This window comes from Anabrus simplex, chromosome 5, assembly GCF_040414725.1.
Source record: "Anabrus simplex isolate iqAnaSimp1 chromosome 5, ASM4041472v1, whole genome shotgun sequence".
NCBI classification, from domain to species: Eukaryota; Metazoa; Arthropoda; class Insecta; order Orthoptera; family Tettigoniidae; genus Anabrus; species Anabrus simplex.
In genome coordinates, this window is record NC_090269.1 from 150,833,678 (window position 1) to 150,853,226 (window position 19,549).

A 19,549-nucleotide genomic window follows, 5' to 3' on the forward strand; every position below is an offset into this window, starting at 1 on the left:
ATTGCTGGTAAAAACAGGTGGGAACAATGGCAGGAGGGTACTCAGAATGAGGAGATAAAGGCTAATTTAGGAATGAACTCGATGGATGAAGCTGTACGCATAAACCGGCCTCGGTGGTGGGGTCATGTGAGGCGAATGGAGGAGGATAGGTTACCTAGGAGAATAGTGGACTCTGTTATGGAGGGTAAGAGAAGTAGAGGTAGACCAAGACGACGATGGTTAGACTCGGTTGCTAACGATTTAAAGATAAGAGGTATAGAACTAAATGAGGCCACAACACTTGTTGCAAATCGAGGATTGTGGCGACATTTAGTAAATTCACAGAGGCTTGCAGACTGAACGCTGAAAGGCATAACAGTCTATAATGATAATGTATGTATGTATATTATTCAACCCTCACATTCAACGAAGATATTTACGTAGTTGCAAATATTCTGAAGAAACACAACACCAAAATTGCATATCGAACTAAGAATAGAAATATGGATATCTTATATAATACCAGCTCAATTAACAAGACTAACATTTATCAAAAATCAGGTGCATACAGATTCCAATGTCAAAACTGTCAAGCCTCGTACATTGGTCAAACAAGGAGGAACTTCAAAATCAGATACATGGAACATGTTAATGCTACAAAATATAATAGATACTCGGCAGTTGGCCAGCACATTCAAGATTCAAAGCATAGCTTCAGTAACATACAACAAGATATAGAGGTGGTCATGAATATGGACAAAGGCCCTATTTTTACGTTGCAGAAAATGGCTTCATTCACTTAGACCAATTCTTCAACTCCAGTTCGAATCTGAATGAAATCTCAGAAAAAACTAACATTCTATTTGATTTTTTAATTAAAGTACTTTAATCTTCCAAATAGGAGGTCAATATTTACCGCGATACACAGTACCCTATCATGTTACAAACCCCCACCACATTGTTCACAAGACCCACCTTATAAACCTACTAATCCCCTAACAAGATCTTTTTCTTTCCTCCCATCTTCCTCCTCTCCAGACCTACCACATTCTATATCTCCTGCTCACAGGACTAACTACTGACTGATTTCATATTCATCAATTCAAATTTTATCAGGTATAAATTACGAGTGACTCAAATAAGTTCTCGTTGCTCTGGTTGTCGCATATCACGTGTGAGTGTTTTAAATGACTCTTTACTTTGGAAGCCTATCGGAGCGTTCTATTGAACGGATGCACAAAGACTACATATTGAAGAACCTTCTTTTATTCTTTGAATAATGAGAGACTTTATGTTTACTTCAATGTGTCACTGTGCCAGATTTAATTATTAAGCCGTTACTCTTCTGTTATGACACATGGTGTGAATGGTCAGTTACAGATTATGTCTTTGCTTATATATATTTGTGATTCATTTTATGGCTGATGATGACATTATATATGTTGAAACTGGTCCCCAAGTTGAATAAAAGGTATTTGTAACATAAACACGTATCTAATTACAGTAGTATTGAAAAGGTTGAACCTAATATATATCTTATCATTGATACACACCTAGGACGGCCCGATCTGATGCGATCAGCAGTTGCACCTGTTTTGTTAAACTGTACTATTGTCTGAAACACAAATCGTTCATTGATACCAAGAGGTTTCAGTGTAGAAAAAATATGCCCTTAGCTCACTTTCCACAATGAAATAACGCCAATACAGCATTTCATATCTTTCATATATTTTCATATATTCCCCACTCCATCTTTCACTGGTACTTGCTGTTGGCACACTGAAAGCCGGTTACTGGCAGAGTCGTGCAGGTGACCTTGTGGACGATGACATACAGCGTTGCCACGCTTCTTCATTCACAATTACCATACTACAGCGTGTTTAGATTTTACTGACAGAACTTATAGCAACATTGTGTATTTCAAGTGTTATTGTATTTGTGCTGAGTGAAAAAGAAGATACAAGTTTAGTCAGTGTTAGTAGTGGCATTATTAATTTTATGATATCGTTTTATACTATGTCATTTCTTCCACCATCTTAACATGTCCAAACCATCTCAGTTTATTTTTGCCGGGCGGAGTGGCTCAGATGGTTGAGGCGCTGGCCTTTTGACCCCAACTTGGCTGGTTCAATCCTGGCTCAGTCGGGTGGTATTTGAAGGTGCTCAGATATGACAGACTCGTGTTGGTAGATTTACTGGCATGTAAAAGAACTCCTGCAGGACTAAATTATGGCATCCCAGTGTCTCCAAAAACCATAAAAGAAAAGTAGCTAAAAAGTCAATAACATTATTATCAGTTTTATTATTTATTTCTCTCTATTCTGTCCCAAAACTTTTCCACTCCAATTTCCCTCCTGAGATCCTAATTTCTTACTCTGTCCTTTCTTGTCTCTCTGATCATAGTTCTTAAAAATTTCTTCTCACTGGCCTCGATTCTTTGTCAGTGTCCAGGTGCCTTTCTTCCAGATGAAGTTCCTCATGCTCTGTTTTACTGACCTCCATGTCAAATCCCAAGTACCTGAAGCTTTCCCCAATTTACACTACCTTCTGTTCTCTTTCTGCTCAATAAACACTATTTGCTTGCTACTTTAATTCCATAATTGGATGGTGTTATGCATCACTTGACCAAGCGCCAAAAGTAGATTTTGAGATATTGACATAAACGCAAAATCCTTTGTATTAATTCATATTTCCTGTTAAATGTGAGGTATTATACACCAAAATGAAGATAAAACCATGAATTTTCTTATTAATGTATTCAATTTAGGGATATTTGATGGATATCGTCGTAATCTGAGATAATGGGCTTGGTCACTTGATGCTTTATTGCGGTTACCCTAGTTTTTTGTTTTGCATCACTTGACCAACAAATAAAATTGTAGTTTAGTGAACGATTTGACTTTTAAAATTCAGTGCAGTGTAAAATATGGTACTTATTAACTAATGTTATTTCTTATTTAAATACAGAATTAAATTATACATAACACCATACAACATGACATAGAAAAAAACACGAATTTTAGAATATACAGTAGTATAGCAATTACACTGGTAGATCATAGTATTAAGGCTTAATAAACACACAGTTTCTCCAAGTATAATATAATGCAGTATTTTTTTAAAATTTTTTTTTTGAGTTCAAAATCCATATTTACACAATCAAACCCATCTATACAATCGTGTATTCTAGGATCACTAAACAGGCCTCATGAGAGAGCACAGGTCGTTCAGTTTCGTTTCTTAAACTGGTTTTCCATTGGACCATTACAGAGTGAGCAGACCATGAGGAGCTGATCCATTTTCATTCTGAAGCCGGCGACCTACTATAGATTTCTTAATGCCCACTTCAACAGTGCGTTCTGCATCAAAATGCATTTTTAAGAAAATGCTGAAAGGTTTATCTTTCTTCAACTCTACGAGTATTTCTCTCACATGCAGCCAGTTTACCTTCTCACTGTTTGTGCCTGTCTTCCTGTTTACAATGTGCTTCTCCAGATGAACTGTACTATGAAAATCCGGTCTCGTCATTCTGTGCACACCGGGCGAGTTGGCCGTGCGCGTAGAGGCGCGCGGCTGTGAGCTTGCATCCGGGAGATAGTAGGTTCGAATCCCGCTATCGGCAGCCCTGAAAATGGTTTTCCGTGGTTTCCCATTTTCACACCAGGCAAATGCTGGGGCTGTACCTTAATTAAGGCCACGGCCGCTTCCTTCCAACTCCTAGGCCTTTCCCATCCCATCGTCGCCATAAGACCTATCTGTGTCGGTTGCGACGTAAAGCCCATAGCATTCTGTGCACAACAAGCGGGTTCTTCTTTCGGCACATCTTCATTACAATTATGTAGTCTTCGGTGGTATAGAGGTGCTGCTGAAATTTGAAAGCACGTTCTATATCTACAAAGTCGCTGCCGTTAGGGAGGAAGATACGGCCTGGAAATAAAAATATTTGTGTAATCTTTTCAATGGTAGGGTGTTGTTCCAAAACTGTTTTCAGAAGTAGAACAATCTTTATATTATGATCCTGGCCTCCGCAAGAATCTGACCACAATATTACTTCTTTGGCTTTGTGCACGTTTTCCATAAGATGCTTGCACAAGCAGGATCCAACCTCCTGAGCCCCTCGTCCTACTACTCCTTCCAACTAGACGTAACAATTACCTTTATTATCCTTCCCACTATGAATCCCTAAGTTATATAACCACAACTGACGCTTGTAAAAAAACACATCTATGGAAATATGGGGCAATGGCAGTGTTTTTCAATGTCAAAACAAAGCCTTTCCAGTTTTTCATCCAACTTCGATTTTTCCATATCGGAGGTTTTTAGGTTCTGGGCGTACACCACAGGGAAGAAAACCTGCGCGGGAATCTGCTACACGGGAATCTACATTTAGCATCACATGACCAAGCGACTACACGCTTGTCGTGTGGTCATTTGATGCGTAATTCAGACTCAGAAATGGTGGTTGGTCACTTGATGCAAAACTTCAATTTAATGATTGAGAGGTTGGCGTTTGGTCAAAATTAATTTCCTGCGAAATCATATTGTGAATAAGTTTCCGAATTATAACCTATGTAAAGTTAAGACCTTTAGCTACCAGATGGTGCAATAATCTAAAAAATTCCATTTTGGCGCTTGGTCAATTGATGCATAACACCATCCAATTACTATACCCTATCTCAAATAACCTGGGAGATAAAGTAAATACCAAAATCACGTGGTAAATGCCGTGGTACTGTCTTTTGGTAAGGCGTTAAAAATACTCTACATGTGTTGAATAATGTTATTTCCACGTAAAATTTATGTACGCCATCTAAATCAATTTATCTCCACTTTTCACTTTTAAAAAGCTGTTTAGTTGGTATTTGTGTATCAAAGTGCCTTTTGAGAGGGGCGATGTGTAACAGCCATTGCAGTATTCAGTAGCAGCTCATTTAGCTAACATACAACCCACGTGCTTTCTGTTTACTGCTGTGCTCTGGGTGTTATTGGCGCACTAGTGACTTTGCATATTATCACGTGTTTCTTTCATGCTAATATTTAGTAATATATCATTATTAATTAGCTGGTAGTTACTCTTTGTTTAGGATTTAGTTAACTGTTTTAATTTACTTTTACATAACATTTGTTAAAGTTGCGTGTGGAGTGAAGATGGGTGAGCGTGGCCCTTGTGTGGAGCCAAGTTAAGGGCCATGTGTCTAGGAACAACAAAACTTTCACCCTTGCAGAAGTAAGAAAACTGCTGCTGGAAGGGATTGAAGTAGTGACCCCTCAACGTTGGGAAATGTATGTAAAACACTTCATTGAGATGGAAGAAAAACCAGTGCGAGATATAGACCACTTAGCAGACGATGCCATTGAATGGACAGTGATAAATGTGTATGGCTCTGACAGTGATGACGACTAAGAAACAATGTTAGGTTTTGGTCCACCCAATCAAAACACATCACTTTACAAGTGAGCTGTTTAATTAAAAAACATTAAATATATTTAAGGACATGTTTCATCTCTTTTTGAGACTTCATCAGCTATAAAATCACGTGGTAGATTACAAAACTCAAAATTCAGAAACTGAAAAAAATGGAAGAACCTAATGCCTTTTTAAGGACATTTTTGAGAAACACAAAATATATAAATACATTATTTACAAAAATTGACCTCACTTCTTGCAAAAACTTTTGTCTTCAGTGTTAAAAAAATGAAATATGACAAACCTAACATTGAATATTGAATTTTCACGACCACATTGTAATCGAAAGCGACTTTCAACCTATTAGGTCGTGTTACGTACATTTAGTACGTGTTGAAGAGATGTTAAGTACAGAACAAAAATGGCCAACCAGACACCAGTGGGAGGTTGTGGGTTCGGATCCCACTGGTGTCTGGGTGGCCATTTTTGTTCTGTACTTAACATCTCTTCAACACGTACTAAATGTACGTAACACGACCTAATAGGTTGAAAGTCGCTTTCGATTAAACCTAACATTGTTTCTTATTTTTAACTGTATCAATATGGATTTATACGATGAAGTTGGTAAATTGTACTAGTGATCACGACGATGCAGATATGGAGGGAATTGAGTAACCTATCTTTCTTCCGCAGGCGACATTAGTGAGTACATTAACCTTCAGAATTGTATTGAATATCATCTTAATTCATTCTGGTGATTGTAAAAAAGTTGTATTCTTTTTATATTATGTTAGTTACAGATTATTTGAACTAGTTATCGACCTCCCAGTTTCTTGACTGATGTTTTTATGCGACTAGTACTGCAACGCACACTATCTCGCAGGTAATTTGAGATAGGGTATAATATACTCAATAATAATATAAAAGAATTTATTAGACTCCAACCTATTCAATACATTACAGGATGTTATTAACATATTATTATTGAGATTCTTTCAATACGAAAAAAAAAGATTTTCATTACTTGTAATAATAATATACTCAGTCGACATGTCCAGTTGACCTTGCACGTCCTCTCAGTAAGACCATTTTCAAATGTTTTTCAGGACAGTATAACAAAATTTAAAAAGTACAGTATTTCTCTGTCACTTTCCTTTGTACCTTTTAATCAAACAATATAGTTTTATATGTTAATTAGATTTTAATTTATTCTTGTTGTCACTGTGGTTTGTAAGAATTAATCATTAACATTATAATCTAGTCTTAAATATTTATTAACATGGTTTGTACACAGAGCCAGGAATTTCGTTTCCGACTTCACGAGAATCCAAAGTATGGATGGCAGCCTCGACTATCTGCTCGTGACTTCATCAGTGTGTTAGCGAACCTGACCGCAATTCGTATCAGGGGCACTTATGTTCCTGAAGGTGAGTTAGACTGTCTCTACGTAGGTGAGGTGAGATGGCATCCCAGTACTTCTTAAGACACTTGTTTATTGTGACAATACCATCTGAGAGCTTTTAACAAACTGTATTTAACTTGTGGTTTATATTTGAAGTAACTGTAGCCATCTCCGTGCAGACGATGACTGCCCTTGGGGGAGTGGAACAGGCGAAGTGGCATGTGATGACAAATTCTAACTCTAGATGGATAAAAAAGAACAAGATCCAAATTTTCACTCTAGATGGATAAAAGATCGAGATACATGTTTGGCCGATAAACAAATTCTCAGTCTAGAGGGGTAAAAGATCAAGTTCAAATTTAGGAATTGCTTAACGAATTGAACACGTGTAGTGAAGTGAATATTATCCGAGTGGAGGGAGCAGTGGAGAGAAGGCGTGGGAAACACTGAAGAAAATTGGAATACAGGGTGACATGATACACAAGTTTAATGGTTATGAATTTCATGTTTTTGGTCCGTATTGAACTGAGAATAATATATAAGTAATAATAATAACAACGTAAACGTTTCCACCTTTTCAATACTAAAATATATTCACAAAATTATAAATTACACGGTACTAGTTTCGACCCATCTAGGGGTCATCATCAGCCGTATTGAAGCAAAGATCACTTTTGGCGAAATCCTAAGAAAATGTTATTTTAAAGAATAACAAGTGAATGTGGTAGATCAAATGAGATGTTATTATGGTAATAGTTAATAATACAAGGAATATACATACTAAGAGGTTTTTAACAAAGAATAAAGTATAAATGGGGTGTTGTAAAAATTATAATCATGGAAATCAGTAAGTTCTTGTATTGAAATGACATATATAAAATTATATATGGCTTAGGAAGAGGGCTTAAGGTGGGGCTGAAGGGTGCGGGAGAAAGTGTAATTGTCTTGGAAAAGTACCTTTGATTAAATTTAGGATTGAGTTTAGGTTGGCTGCATTATTGTTTCTGAGGAAAGTGATAAATAGATCGAAGAGTATGTTGGGTTTCTCTGAGATTTCATTGAGATTGTGACTGGTATTAAAGTATTGGTCTAGGTATATGTAGTAATTTTCCATTATGTTGAGTAAAGGGCCCTTGTATGCTAATACGAGGATGTCCATGTCTTGTTCAATATTGGTGAAATTATGGTTATAATCTTGCATGTGTTGGCCGATGGCTGAAAACCTGTTGTATTTTATTGCGTTAGTGTGCTTGTGGTATCTGATAATGAAGTTTCTTCCGGTTTGCCCGATGTAGGTTTTTTTTTATACAGGTGGTACATTTGATCCTATAAACTCCCGATTAAAAAAAAAAAAAATGCTGGTCTTGTTGATGTGTGAAGTATTGTGTAAAATGTTCATGTTCTTATTGTTGGTTTTGAAGGCTATTTTAACGCCTTGTTTCTTAAAGATGTTGGTTAACTTGTAGATATCATTGTTGAACGTGAAGGTGGAAAATGTTAGAGGTTTGGTTATTTCTTTTTTGAGGGTAGTTTTTGGGCGATGTTTGTGTTTATTGATTATCCTTTCTATAAAATGATTGCTGAAGCCGTTGAATTTTGTGATTCCGCGGATTGTGTTGAGTTCGTTTTTTAGATCTTTATTGGACATAGGTATGCTGAAGGCTCGGTGAACTAGGCTGTTGTATGTGGCTCGTTTGTGGGACTGGGGGTGTACTGAATCTTGGCGAATGGTGGAGGCTGTTTGAGTGGGTTTTCTGAAAATTTTATAACTGAAAGAATCTGAGTTTCTAGTGATGGTTAAATCTAGAAAGTTGATTTTTTGATTTGATTCGGATTCTAGTGTGAATTTTTTTTTTTTTTTTTGCTACGGGCTTTACGTCGCACCGACACAGATAGGTCTTATGGCGACGATGGGATAGGAAAGGCCTAGGAGTTGGAAGGAAGCGGCCGTGGCCTTAATTAAGGTACAGCCCCAGCATTTGCCTGGTGTGAAAATGGGAAACCACGGAAAACCATTTTCAGGACTGCCGATAGTGGGATTCGAACCTACTATCTCCCGGATGCAAGCTCACAGCCGCGCGCCTCTACGCGCACGGCCAACTCGCCCGGTAGTGTGAATTTGATATGAGGATCAATATTGTTGAGTCTTAAGAGGGTGGTGGGTGAGTTAATTGATTTCTCATTCATGATTACAAAGACATCGTCAACATATCTGGCCCAAAAGAGAATGTTTTCGAATTCGTTGTCAAATCAAAAAATCAACTTTCTAGATTTAACCATCACTAGAAACTCAGATTCTTTCAGTTATAAAATTTTCAGAAAACCCACTCAAACAGCCTCCACCATTCGCCAAGATTCAGTGCACCCCCAGTCCCACAAACGAGCCACATACAACAGCCTAGTTCACCGAGCCTTCAGCATACCTATGTCCAATAAAGATCTAAAAAACGAACTCAACACAATCCGCGGAATCGCAAAATTCAATGGCTTCAGCAATCATTTTATAGAAAGGATAATCAATAAACACAAACATCGCCCAAAAACTACCCTCAAAAAAGAAATAACCAAACCTCTAACATTTTCCACCTTCACGTTCAACAATGATATCTACAAGTTAACCAACATCTTTAAGAAACAAGGCATTAAAATAGCCTTCAAAACCAACAATAAGAACATGAACATTTTACACAATACTTCACACATCAACAAGACCAGCATTTTTTTTTTTTTTAATCGGGAGTTTATAGGATCAAATGTACCACCTGTATAAAAAAAAACCTACATCGGGCAAACCGGAAGAAACTTCATTATCAGATACCACAAGCACACTAACGCAATAAAATACAACAGGTTTTCAGCCATCGGCCAACACATGCAAGATTATAACCTAATTTCACCAATATTGAACAAGACATGAACATCCTCGTATTAGCAAACAAGGGCCCTTTACTCAACATAATGGAAAATTACTACATATACCTAGACCAATACTTTAACACCAGTCACAATCTCAATGAAATCTCAGAGAAACCCAACATACTCTTCGATCTATTTATCACTTTCCTCAGAAACAAACCTAAACTCAATCCTAAATTTAATCAAAGGTACTTTTCCGAGACAATTACACTTTCTCCCGCACCCTTCAGCCCCACCTTAAGCCCTCTTCCTAAGCCATATATAATTTTATATATGTCATTTCAGTACAAGAACTTACTGATTTCCATGATTCCCATTTATACTTTATTCTTTGTTAAAAACCTCTTAGTATGTATATTCCTTGTATTATTAACTATTACCATAATAACATCTCATTTCATCTACCACATTCACTTGTTATTCTTTAAAATAACATTTTCTTAGGATTTCGCCAAAAGTGATCTTTGCTTCAATACGGCTGATGATGATCCCTAGATGGGTCGAAACTAGTACCATGTAATTTATAATTTTGTGAATATATTTTAGTATTGAAAAGGTGGAAACGTTTACGTTGTTATTATTATTACTTATATATGATACACAGGATCAAAGTTTTGTATGAAAATACCTACAGTAAAGTCAAAACACCTGTAGGGATAACTGAAACCTTTGATATAAAATCTCCTCTTCTTTCATCATTGTGATGAACGAGATTCAGAGAAAAGTACACCAAACCATTGGAGGTAAGAAAATGAAAGTTATCTTGTTCGCTGATGATATATGCTTGTGGGGAGACTCTAAAGAAGACCTTCAAGAACAAATAAACTCCTGGACAGAAGCTGCTACAGAATATGGACTCATCTTCAGCCAAAAGAAAAGATATGGATAGCCAGTGAGACACATTGAAATGGAGGGGAAACAGCTACAGATGAACCATCAATTCAAATATCTTGGGAGTGTTATCTCTGATACTGGTTCTGTAGACAAGAAAATTTTCCACAGAATTCACACAGGTAGCAATCTACAAAATAGTTTAAGACATAATATGGAACAATAAAATACCAACAAAATGTAAGAGAATCATGTATGAAACCTATTACGTACCAATCCTGATCTATGGTTGCGAAACATGGACCATGAGAAAGAAAGATGTCAGTAGAATCCAGGCAGCAGAAATTAGATTTGTCCGTAGCATGATCGGTAGAACACAGAGGGACAGAGTCTGTAATGAGGAAATCCGCAAGCAGGCTCAAGTTGTAAGACTACAGAACAGAATAACATCGCAGCGACTGAGATGGTATGGACATATACGACGCATGGGAGATAACAGATTACTGTCCGACTCGTTGGCTGAACGGTCAGCGTACTGGCCTTCTGTTCAAAGGGACCCGGGTTCGATTCCCGGCCGGGTCGGGGATTTTAACCTTAATTGGTTAATTCCAATGGCTCGGGGGCTGGGTGTATGTATTGTCTTCATCATCATTTCATCCCCATCACGACGCGCAGGTCGCCTACAGGGGTCAAATAGAAAGACCTGCACCTGGCGAGCCGAACCCATTCTGGGATATCCCGGCACTAAAAGCCATACGACATTTCATTTCATTTCAACAGATTACTGAAACAAATGTGTGATCTAAAACTTGAAGACAAAAGACCAAGAGGGCGACCAAGACTCAGGTACAAGGACATGGTGAAGATTGACATTGAAGAGGACATGCTTTGGAAAACATCGAAGAAGGAGAGAAGTTCAGAGACAGGAACTGGTGGAGAAGCCTCGTTCGCCGACCCATCGCTTAAGATGGAACAGCGTGGGATATGTATGTATGGAGGGAGTGGTGACACTTATAAGTGATCTCTTAATTGTTAACACAGCAGCTACTTTGATGTTTATATCGTTGGTTGTACCTCCAATTTGTGGTTGTGCTGAATATTACATGATCATCATGCAGATTAGGCTGGGACTGTGTGCTGCCAATATGCCTGTCTCTCAAACAACTCTCCTACATCAACACTTGAGGAGGGTAGTGGACATCAGAAATAGCCAGTTCCAGTGTTATGGTCATTACAGAGGATTCAAATGCAAGGAGTTCTCCTCGTTATTTTATTGATAAAGACAGTAAAAGAAAAAAACAAGGAGTCTGACCTGGCTGGAACATATTACTTTTTGCTCAGCATATTGAGAACCATTGTGTTCATGTTTGGAAATTGGTGTTAACAAACAGATATATTAAATACATACTGTTTGCCATAAATTTCACATCAGTGTGTGTTTTGAACCCTAAATGTTATGCTAATTTCTAGTTAACATTTTTGAATTTGTTATGGAGTCAAGGATTCTAAAAAAGGTTTTTGGGGTATTAATATTATGCCATTTTATGGTAAATTTACACTAATTTTACAGGATATTGGAGTCACTTCTTGAAGCACATTACATTTTTAGGAAAAGGCTCTAAACAGCTGCAGGTGGTGTATTCCAGTGGTCAATTTCCCATCTTACAAGCAAATGCAGTAAAACTTGCTCAAAGTGGAACTTGAATGAAACAGAAACTTGTCCACTACGGAATACTTACTCAATCCCGATGAAGCTTACCGTGTTATAATATTGTTACATTTATATAATGCAGAATCTCCTTGATGCGGAAATGGAAATGAAAGTCGAAAGAATTCATTAAAATCTACTGGTACAGTGCGGAGAAGTATTAGGAATTGATGTACTTTTATGTACAAAGTTTGTGCATTTCTGGTGCTGGTATTGGACAAACTGAGGCACGTGTTTGGAGAGAGTGATAACACGGTTGGTGGAATGAAGGAAGTGCTTGAAAACGTGTTGGCGATATCCAACTTGTGTCAAGCAAGAAACTTTCTCTTCAAGGCAGAGAAGTTCATTCGAAATGAGGAACAACTTATGACACATCACATTTACGAATCACGTACAGCCCTTCTAGCAGTGAGAAAGGCTGAGAAAGCGGAGGAGACGAGCAAGGAGATGAAGATCAAAACAGGATCCAAACCCAAGAACACGCCCACAGTGCTTTTGTGACAAAAGCAATTTCCCATTACATCTAACTCTTCCACACTTCTTGAACTATTGTACTCAGCCCAGGACTGCATTCAGAAAGACACGATTTGAAAGAAGAGGGACAAGTTTCTTTGTTTGATCTGCGGAAGAAAGCTTAGTGTTGTGTATAGAGTTTTATGATGGAAATAAGTTTAAGGAAATAATGTAATGTAGTGTTGTGATAGTGCCAAAATGATATACTGTTATTCATGCTGTATGTGATAATAAAGCTCAGTGATAATAATAATTAACCGATCAGTGTACTATGATAATACGTACATCAATCTAGATGGCCGAGCGTCATGTGTAGGCAGGTACGAGTAAGCTCTAAGTAATATTTAAATTTACTGTTTTAAGGCAAGAAACCTGATGTTTTGTGTAATGCAGAAACTTGTCTAATTTGAAAGTTTTTTTTAGTCCTTTGCGATTCAGCTTTGAGCAAGTTTTACTGTACTTACTATCAGTTTTACTTTACTTTTCAGCTCTTATGAGTATAAGAATAGTATCTTACCCAAGTTTCTCACACTACTTCTAGGATTAAAATCAATAAGCACAAACCTTGTTTGGCCCTATGTTTACATAGCATGTGTTGTTCAATGTTTCTCTAGGAGTTGGATTTCTGGACAACGTGAAGATCCAAACAGCTCGTCGAGGAGCTGCCGGCAAGCCTGCCACTTGGATCGAGATGTGCACCTGTCCCGATGGCTACGTGGGCCAGTTCTGTGAGTCGTGCGCTCCAGGGTTCCGACACGAACCATCGAACGGTGGCCCCTTTTCTCCTTGTGTTCCGTGCAACTGTAACGGACATGCGGACATCTGTGATGCAGAAACAGGTATGTTGTCTGTGCATCAGTAGCAAGAGTGAACTCTGGAATATGAGCTACTGACAAGGAGAGATCACACTGCGTAGGGTTGTGTACCAAAGCTGCTGCTGTCTACACCTCATTCTTCCCTCTCCATCTCATTCTCTCTTTCCAGTGAGCATATTCTCAAAGGCTTTCTTTGAAATCTCTTCGTTTCCCATTCACATCAGGTATGCAAACTGCGCAAGCTTTCCTCTGTCAGTTCTACTCCTACCCCTTTCCGTATCTTCTCATTTCGTATTCTATCTCGTCTGGTCATTCCTTATAATATGTTGCTTAGAAACTTCATTTTTACTGCTCTTGTTTCTCTCAGTTGAGGTCCTACGTTACTAAGAATTTGTCACTTCCATAGTGAACCAAGTCCATTAATCTACAGACCATCATTGTTTGTGAATGTAAGTGTTTTATTTAGTCAATAACATGTCTAACGGTGAAGACTGTCTTCCTAATTCATCATCTGACACATAATTACACCCGGGAAGACCAGGTGCAAATGATCAGATCATCAAAGTGGAGGAATCCTCGTTTTAAAATGATCAAGATGGACAGAGAGGGATCCTTATCTACAAAGGCTTTGGAGGAAGCAATCACCAATAGAAAAAAGACTGCTGATGGTCAGGCCTTCAATTGGCTACAAATAAGGTGGTTAAGAGTGGTGAAAGGTTCCCTTTTGAAAATATTTTTCAAGGAACTCTGAATGAAGATATGTCTTTCTGGAGGTAATTCTTGAGCAAAACAAGAGTGCAGGATGATTATCACCTTTCATTCAAGAGTTCCTATGTGGAATTCAGTGAAGGATATCTGCAGCTAAGAAGAACTGGATGGACCTCTTGCCCTATATACCTCCAATTCATCATCACATCTTCAAGAATCTCCCATTTGAGATTTCTTCAAGGTCAACTGATATTGTAAACAACGCAGATCACAGTGATGAAATTGTGCACACTGATTGAGTTGAATTGGACTGATATGGTTATTTGGAAAAAAACCAAAAAATATTTTTGTATTAAATTATATTACGAGCACAAATCATGGTCTGACTGTGATATCTATTACAAAGTAAGTTGAACACTGTTTATATTGTAATTTTTGTTTCGTCCAGTAAATTAAAATTTACGACCAGAGTGAACCAAGTCCATTTGCTTTCTAATAAAATGAAATTGTTCACCAGGGTCAATAACTTGTTATTTCATACATATGCCAACATTTAAGTTAGAAAATACCCTAGCGATTAAGCTTTTTCTAAAATTATTTTAAAGTTTCAGTAATTAATTATGAGCCAGAAACTTCAGGACTCAATTTCTCTAAACTATTTCAAATGGACTTAGTTCACTTTGGTTGTGAACCTGCCAAAAATTTTAGTGCATGGAACAACATGGATTTACAAAGAATACTTCTATTTAAAATTATTTATACACTATTCAAAAGAGAAATTATTGCAAATTCGGAATTCATAACAAAAAGAAAGTTTTCATAATTTTTGGTCTTCAGCATCCTCTTAATGCATTTTAATGTCACCTCTAGAGCATTTTTAAGAAGGATATCTAAAGTTAAAAACTTCATAGCTGTTCCGTATTGAACTGAGAATCACAAAAGTAATTTTAATGTAAGGAAATCCATTTTCAATTCATACAAAACTGTTGCACATAAATTATACTACTAGTCATATATTTCCCCCCCTACCCCACCAAACGCGTGGCAATTCTCATATATTTCATATAAACTATTTTAAACATGTATCGTTACACTAATTTTACCAATGTGTGTACATTGTTGCTATATGTGAATTTATTCTTTTGCTTGGTTTTACAAAAGGCTGATGATGACATTGAAAACATGTCGAAACAGGTACTTTCATAATAATAAGAATGTAGTATAATTTATGTGTAACAGTTTTGTATGTACTGAAAAGGTGGATTTCCTTTTATTTATTTACATTTTATGGCTTTCATTGGACCACTCTAGCCAACTTTATACAAAGAATTTTTTAGTTTCCTGTCAGCCCAGTACTTCTTCATTCTCTCTGATCTTATCCTTCTTTCTTCATTGGAAAACACCCTTCCTATTGTCTGTTTGTTGATTCTGATTTGCAGTCTGGTTTGTTTGTCTGTGAGTTTCTTGATTTTGTTGGTTTTGTTTCTTAGGTCTTCCACTGTAATTTGTAGTTTATCCATACCTTCCTTGATTTCTGTAATCCACTTAATGTTGCACTTACTATTCCATAATTTTTCTATTATTCTCCTGATGATCCTGTTCTCTGGTGTCCTGATTAGATGTCCAAAAAATGAAATGCCTTTCTTCCTGATTGAGCTCATTACTGGTTCTATTTCCTTGTAGATTGTTTCATTAGAAGCTACTCTCCAGTGCCCATCTTTTTAGTATGATTTGTTGATGCATGTTCTAATGATTCTTCTCCCTGTCTTGAGTATTTTGTCTATTTGTGCAGTGTTAGTTGTTTTGAAGATGGTTTCGCTTGTGTATGTTATTGCTGGTTGAGTGACTGTTTTGTAATGTTTTAATTTTGTTGCTATTGACAGGCCTCTTTTTGTTGTAGGTATTCTTGGAGACATATTGTGCTCTGGTCAGTTTATTTATTCTGTTATGCCATGCTGGCTTTTCATTGAGGTTATATGTTATGATTTCTCCCAGATATTTAAATTTATCTACAATTTTGATTTCTTGGTTTCCTATGGCAATTTTGTTTATGAGTGGTGTGTCAGTAAACATGATTACTGTCTTTTCAAAAGATATTCCAAGACCAATTTTCTGTGCTATTTCCTGTAATGATATAACTTGTTTTCTGGTTTCCTGAATATTGTTGGACAAGAGAGCAAGGTCATCGGCAAAACCTAGGCAATTTAAACTTATGTTGTCTTTGGGTCTTCCAATTCGGATGTTCTTTGGATTACTCTTGTACCATTCCCTCATTATATATTCCAAGGCACAGTTGAACAGCAGTGGTGACAAGCAATCTTCTTGTCTTAAGCCTGTTTTTATGATGAATGGCTCAGAGAATTCCTCTCTGAATTTGACTTTTGATTTAGTGTTGGTTAAGTTGAGTTCAATCAATTTGATTAATTTTGGATGGAGCCCAAAATTTCTAAAAATTTTCAACATTGAAGGTCTATGGATACAGTCGTAAGCTTTTTTAAGGCCACGAAGGTTATTGCAAGAGGTTTGTTTTGCTTCTTGTAATATGCTATGGCTAATTTTAAAGTGATGATTTGTTCTGCACAGCTTCTCCAAGGTCTGAAGCCTCCTTGGTATTCACCTAATTCTTCCTCTAGTTGCTCTCTGATCCTCCTGTATAGGATTCTGGAGAAAATCTTGCATGTGCAGTCTAAGAGAGAGATACCGCTGTAATTATCTGGATTGCTTTTATCTCCTTTTTTGTGGAGTGGGTGGATTATGGCTGTGGTCCAATGTTCGGGGAACTTTTCTGTTATCCACATTTTTGTTAGGGCCATGTGTAAGGATGTTCGAACTGTATTATTGGCATATTTCCACATTTCTGCGAAAACTTGGTCTTCTCTGCATGCCTTATAATTTTTCAACTCTTTGAGTGCTGTTTCCACCTCTTGGATTGTTGGGGGGTTTATGAGTTCAGGTGGGGTTTTGATGAGCGTGTCTGTATTAATTGCTAAACGTTCCTGGGGTTCTTCACAATTCAAAAGTTTAATGAATGCTTTTGCCATGATTTCAGTATTTCCCTTGTCATTATGTGACGTTTTTCCATCCTCACTTTTCAGCATTAATGTGGGAGGGGCAAATTTTTGTACTTGTCTTCCAAACATTTTGTAAAAGTCTCTGGAATTGGTTTTGTGGTAGTTTTCTTCTACTGAGTTGATTAGATCTTTCTGTGATTGTCTCTGGGTTTGCCTGATAATTTGTGTGAACTTTTTCCTGATATTTTTGTGGTTGGTTGCACTTTCTTCTGTTTTGTGCGTTTGAAATTTTAACCATGCCTGATGTCTTTCTTCATGGATTTTGTCACATTCTGTGGTCCACCAGGCATGTCTTTTACGTGTGTTCAATGGGGCTAAATTTTCAGCTTGTTGCCTGAGAATTGGAACCAGTTCTTCTAAGTTATCTGTCAGTTTTATGTTCTGTGTGACTTCTCTGTATTTATCATTCCTAATTAACTAGTGTGGATCAAAGTTTCTCTTTCGTTTATTGCATTTTGGTTTCTTTTTTAGTGGTGTGAACTTAATTTTGATTTTGACTATGTGATGATCTGAACCTATATCTACTCCTCTTAATACTTTAACATTGTAGATTTCTCTTTGGAAGGTTTTGTCCATAAATATGTGATCCAGCTGCCATTCCCCTTTTCTCCAATCAGGATGTTTCCAAGTTGGGCCTCCTTTTGAAGTAAGTGGACTTTGAGATTAGTTTGTGTTCTCTGCAGAGTTCAACAAGTCTTTGACCATTCTTATTTGTATGTTTATGTGGAGCCCATTTCCCAATGATATCTCGGTATTTCTTTTCTCTTCCGAGTTGGGCATTGACGTCCCCTAACAGGATCTTAACGTTGTTAATATTTATTTGGTTTACAGTTTGGTCAAGAAGATCCCAAAACTTTTCCACTTCTTTCCTAATCTTTGTTAGAAAATTCTTTTCATTAGAAGGGGCATGGGCATTTATGATGGTATAAATTTTGTTGGATGCTTTTAAACTCAAAGTTGCAATTCTAGGTGAGATGGCTTGAAAATCGGTTATCGCATCTGTTATTTTCACATTGACTATAAACCCAGTTCCAAATTGGAGGCATTGTTTCATAACCCTTAGTCCAGGTTTCCCATTGTAAATTCTGTAGCCTTGAGATTCAAATGGTTCTTCTGTAGTATTTCTCATCTCCTGGAGTCCCGCTACTAAAATTTTCTGTTTGTCTAATTCGTCCATCGAGTTCTTTAGTTTTCCTGCTTTAAGTAGAGAATTAATATTATAAGTTGCAATGTAGTTGATCCAGTTCTTATGTGCTGGCATGGGAATGGGTGATTGCCAATGCTCCGACTCGTTGATGTCTTCAAGGTGGCTACCCACTGAATCCGATGTAGCCTTCTCCTGCTTTCTGGGACAGGACGGTGGAATTTTTTTCCTAAAAGACCTTCCATGGTTGACTTCCGATGGTAGTTAACCTTGGGTGGAGCAAGCTCAGATTTACAACTACGGTTGTTAACCGCAGATGGACAACCCCAGATGTTCAGGGTTCTGGGTTGGCATTTCCTCCTAACCCAATGAGGTATGGTTTTCCCGCCAATACTCGGGTGGCTGATTGCAGTGGTTTCCCACTGGGCGATGGGGTCGCCACGTCCCTACGCCCTTTTATTAAAAATACTTTTGTGAAGAAACATATTATATATTTTTCTTCCTTCTACGTCTTGTCACAATAATATGTTAGTACAATTTACAATTTAGTACTTTTGTGACGTACCCACTTAGCCCACAGATGTATGACAAAATTATAACGTTGCGGGTCACTTTAATATTAAAATAAATAAATGATATGTCATTGTTTCTCCAGAAACAGTATCCCAAGGGTGCCAGTCTTCTAGCTTATGGCTTGAAAACAAAAGTAGATAATTAATAATAATAATAAATAAAATTACGTAATGAGACTCAAAAAACTCCCAGGGGTGGGGTGAACGGAACACAAATCATTAAGTACACTAACTTGGAATTTAAGGATCATTAATAATTATTTCATAAAATATAAATTAAAACAGCTATTTATTAAGATGAAAAACGTGACGTAACAGCGTATTAACGAAATCTGAACTTACGGAAGCAAAAGAAAAAGTGAATGAAATTAACTCTAAGAAAATGAACTGTTGCGCGAAGACTTGCAGTAACTTATGCCATAAGCTCACCAAATGTAGACTCTGTTGTCTTGAAGCTGAAGATGGGTAGATCTCTCGTACAGG

The 19,549-nt window shown here is 37.2% G+C and overlaps 1 protein-coding gene across 1 annotated transcript in view; it reads left to right on the plus strand.

Annotated features, from left to right (window-relative positions):
- Nucleotides 1–19,549, plus strand: part of LanB2 (laminin subunit gamma-1) — a 1,346,184-nt gene that overhangs the window by 1,216,795 nt on the left and 109,840 nt on the right. Inside the window, exons 11-12 of the mRNA XM_067147161.2 lie at nt 6,681–6,813; nt 13,371–13,595. Of these exons, the coding sequence (XP_067003262.1) occupies nt 6,681–6,813; nt 13,371–13,595 (358 nt within the window). The remainder of the gene's footprint in view (nt 1–6,680; nt 6,814–13,370; nt 13,596–19,549) is intronic.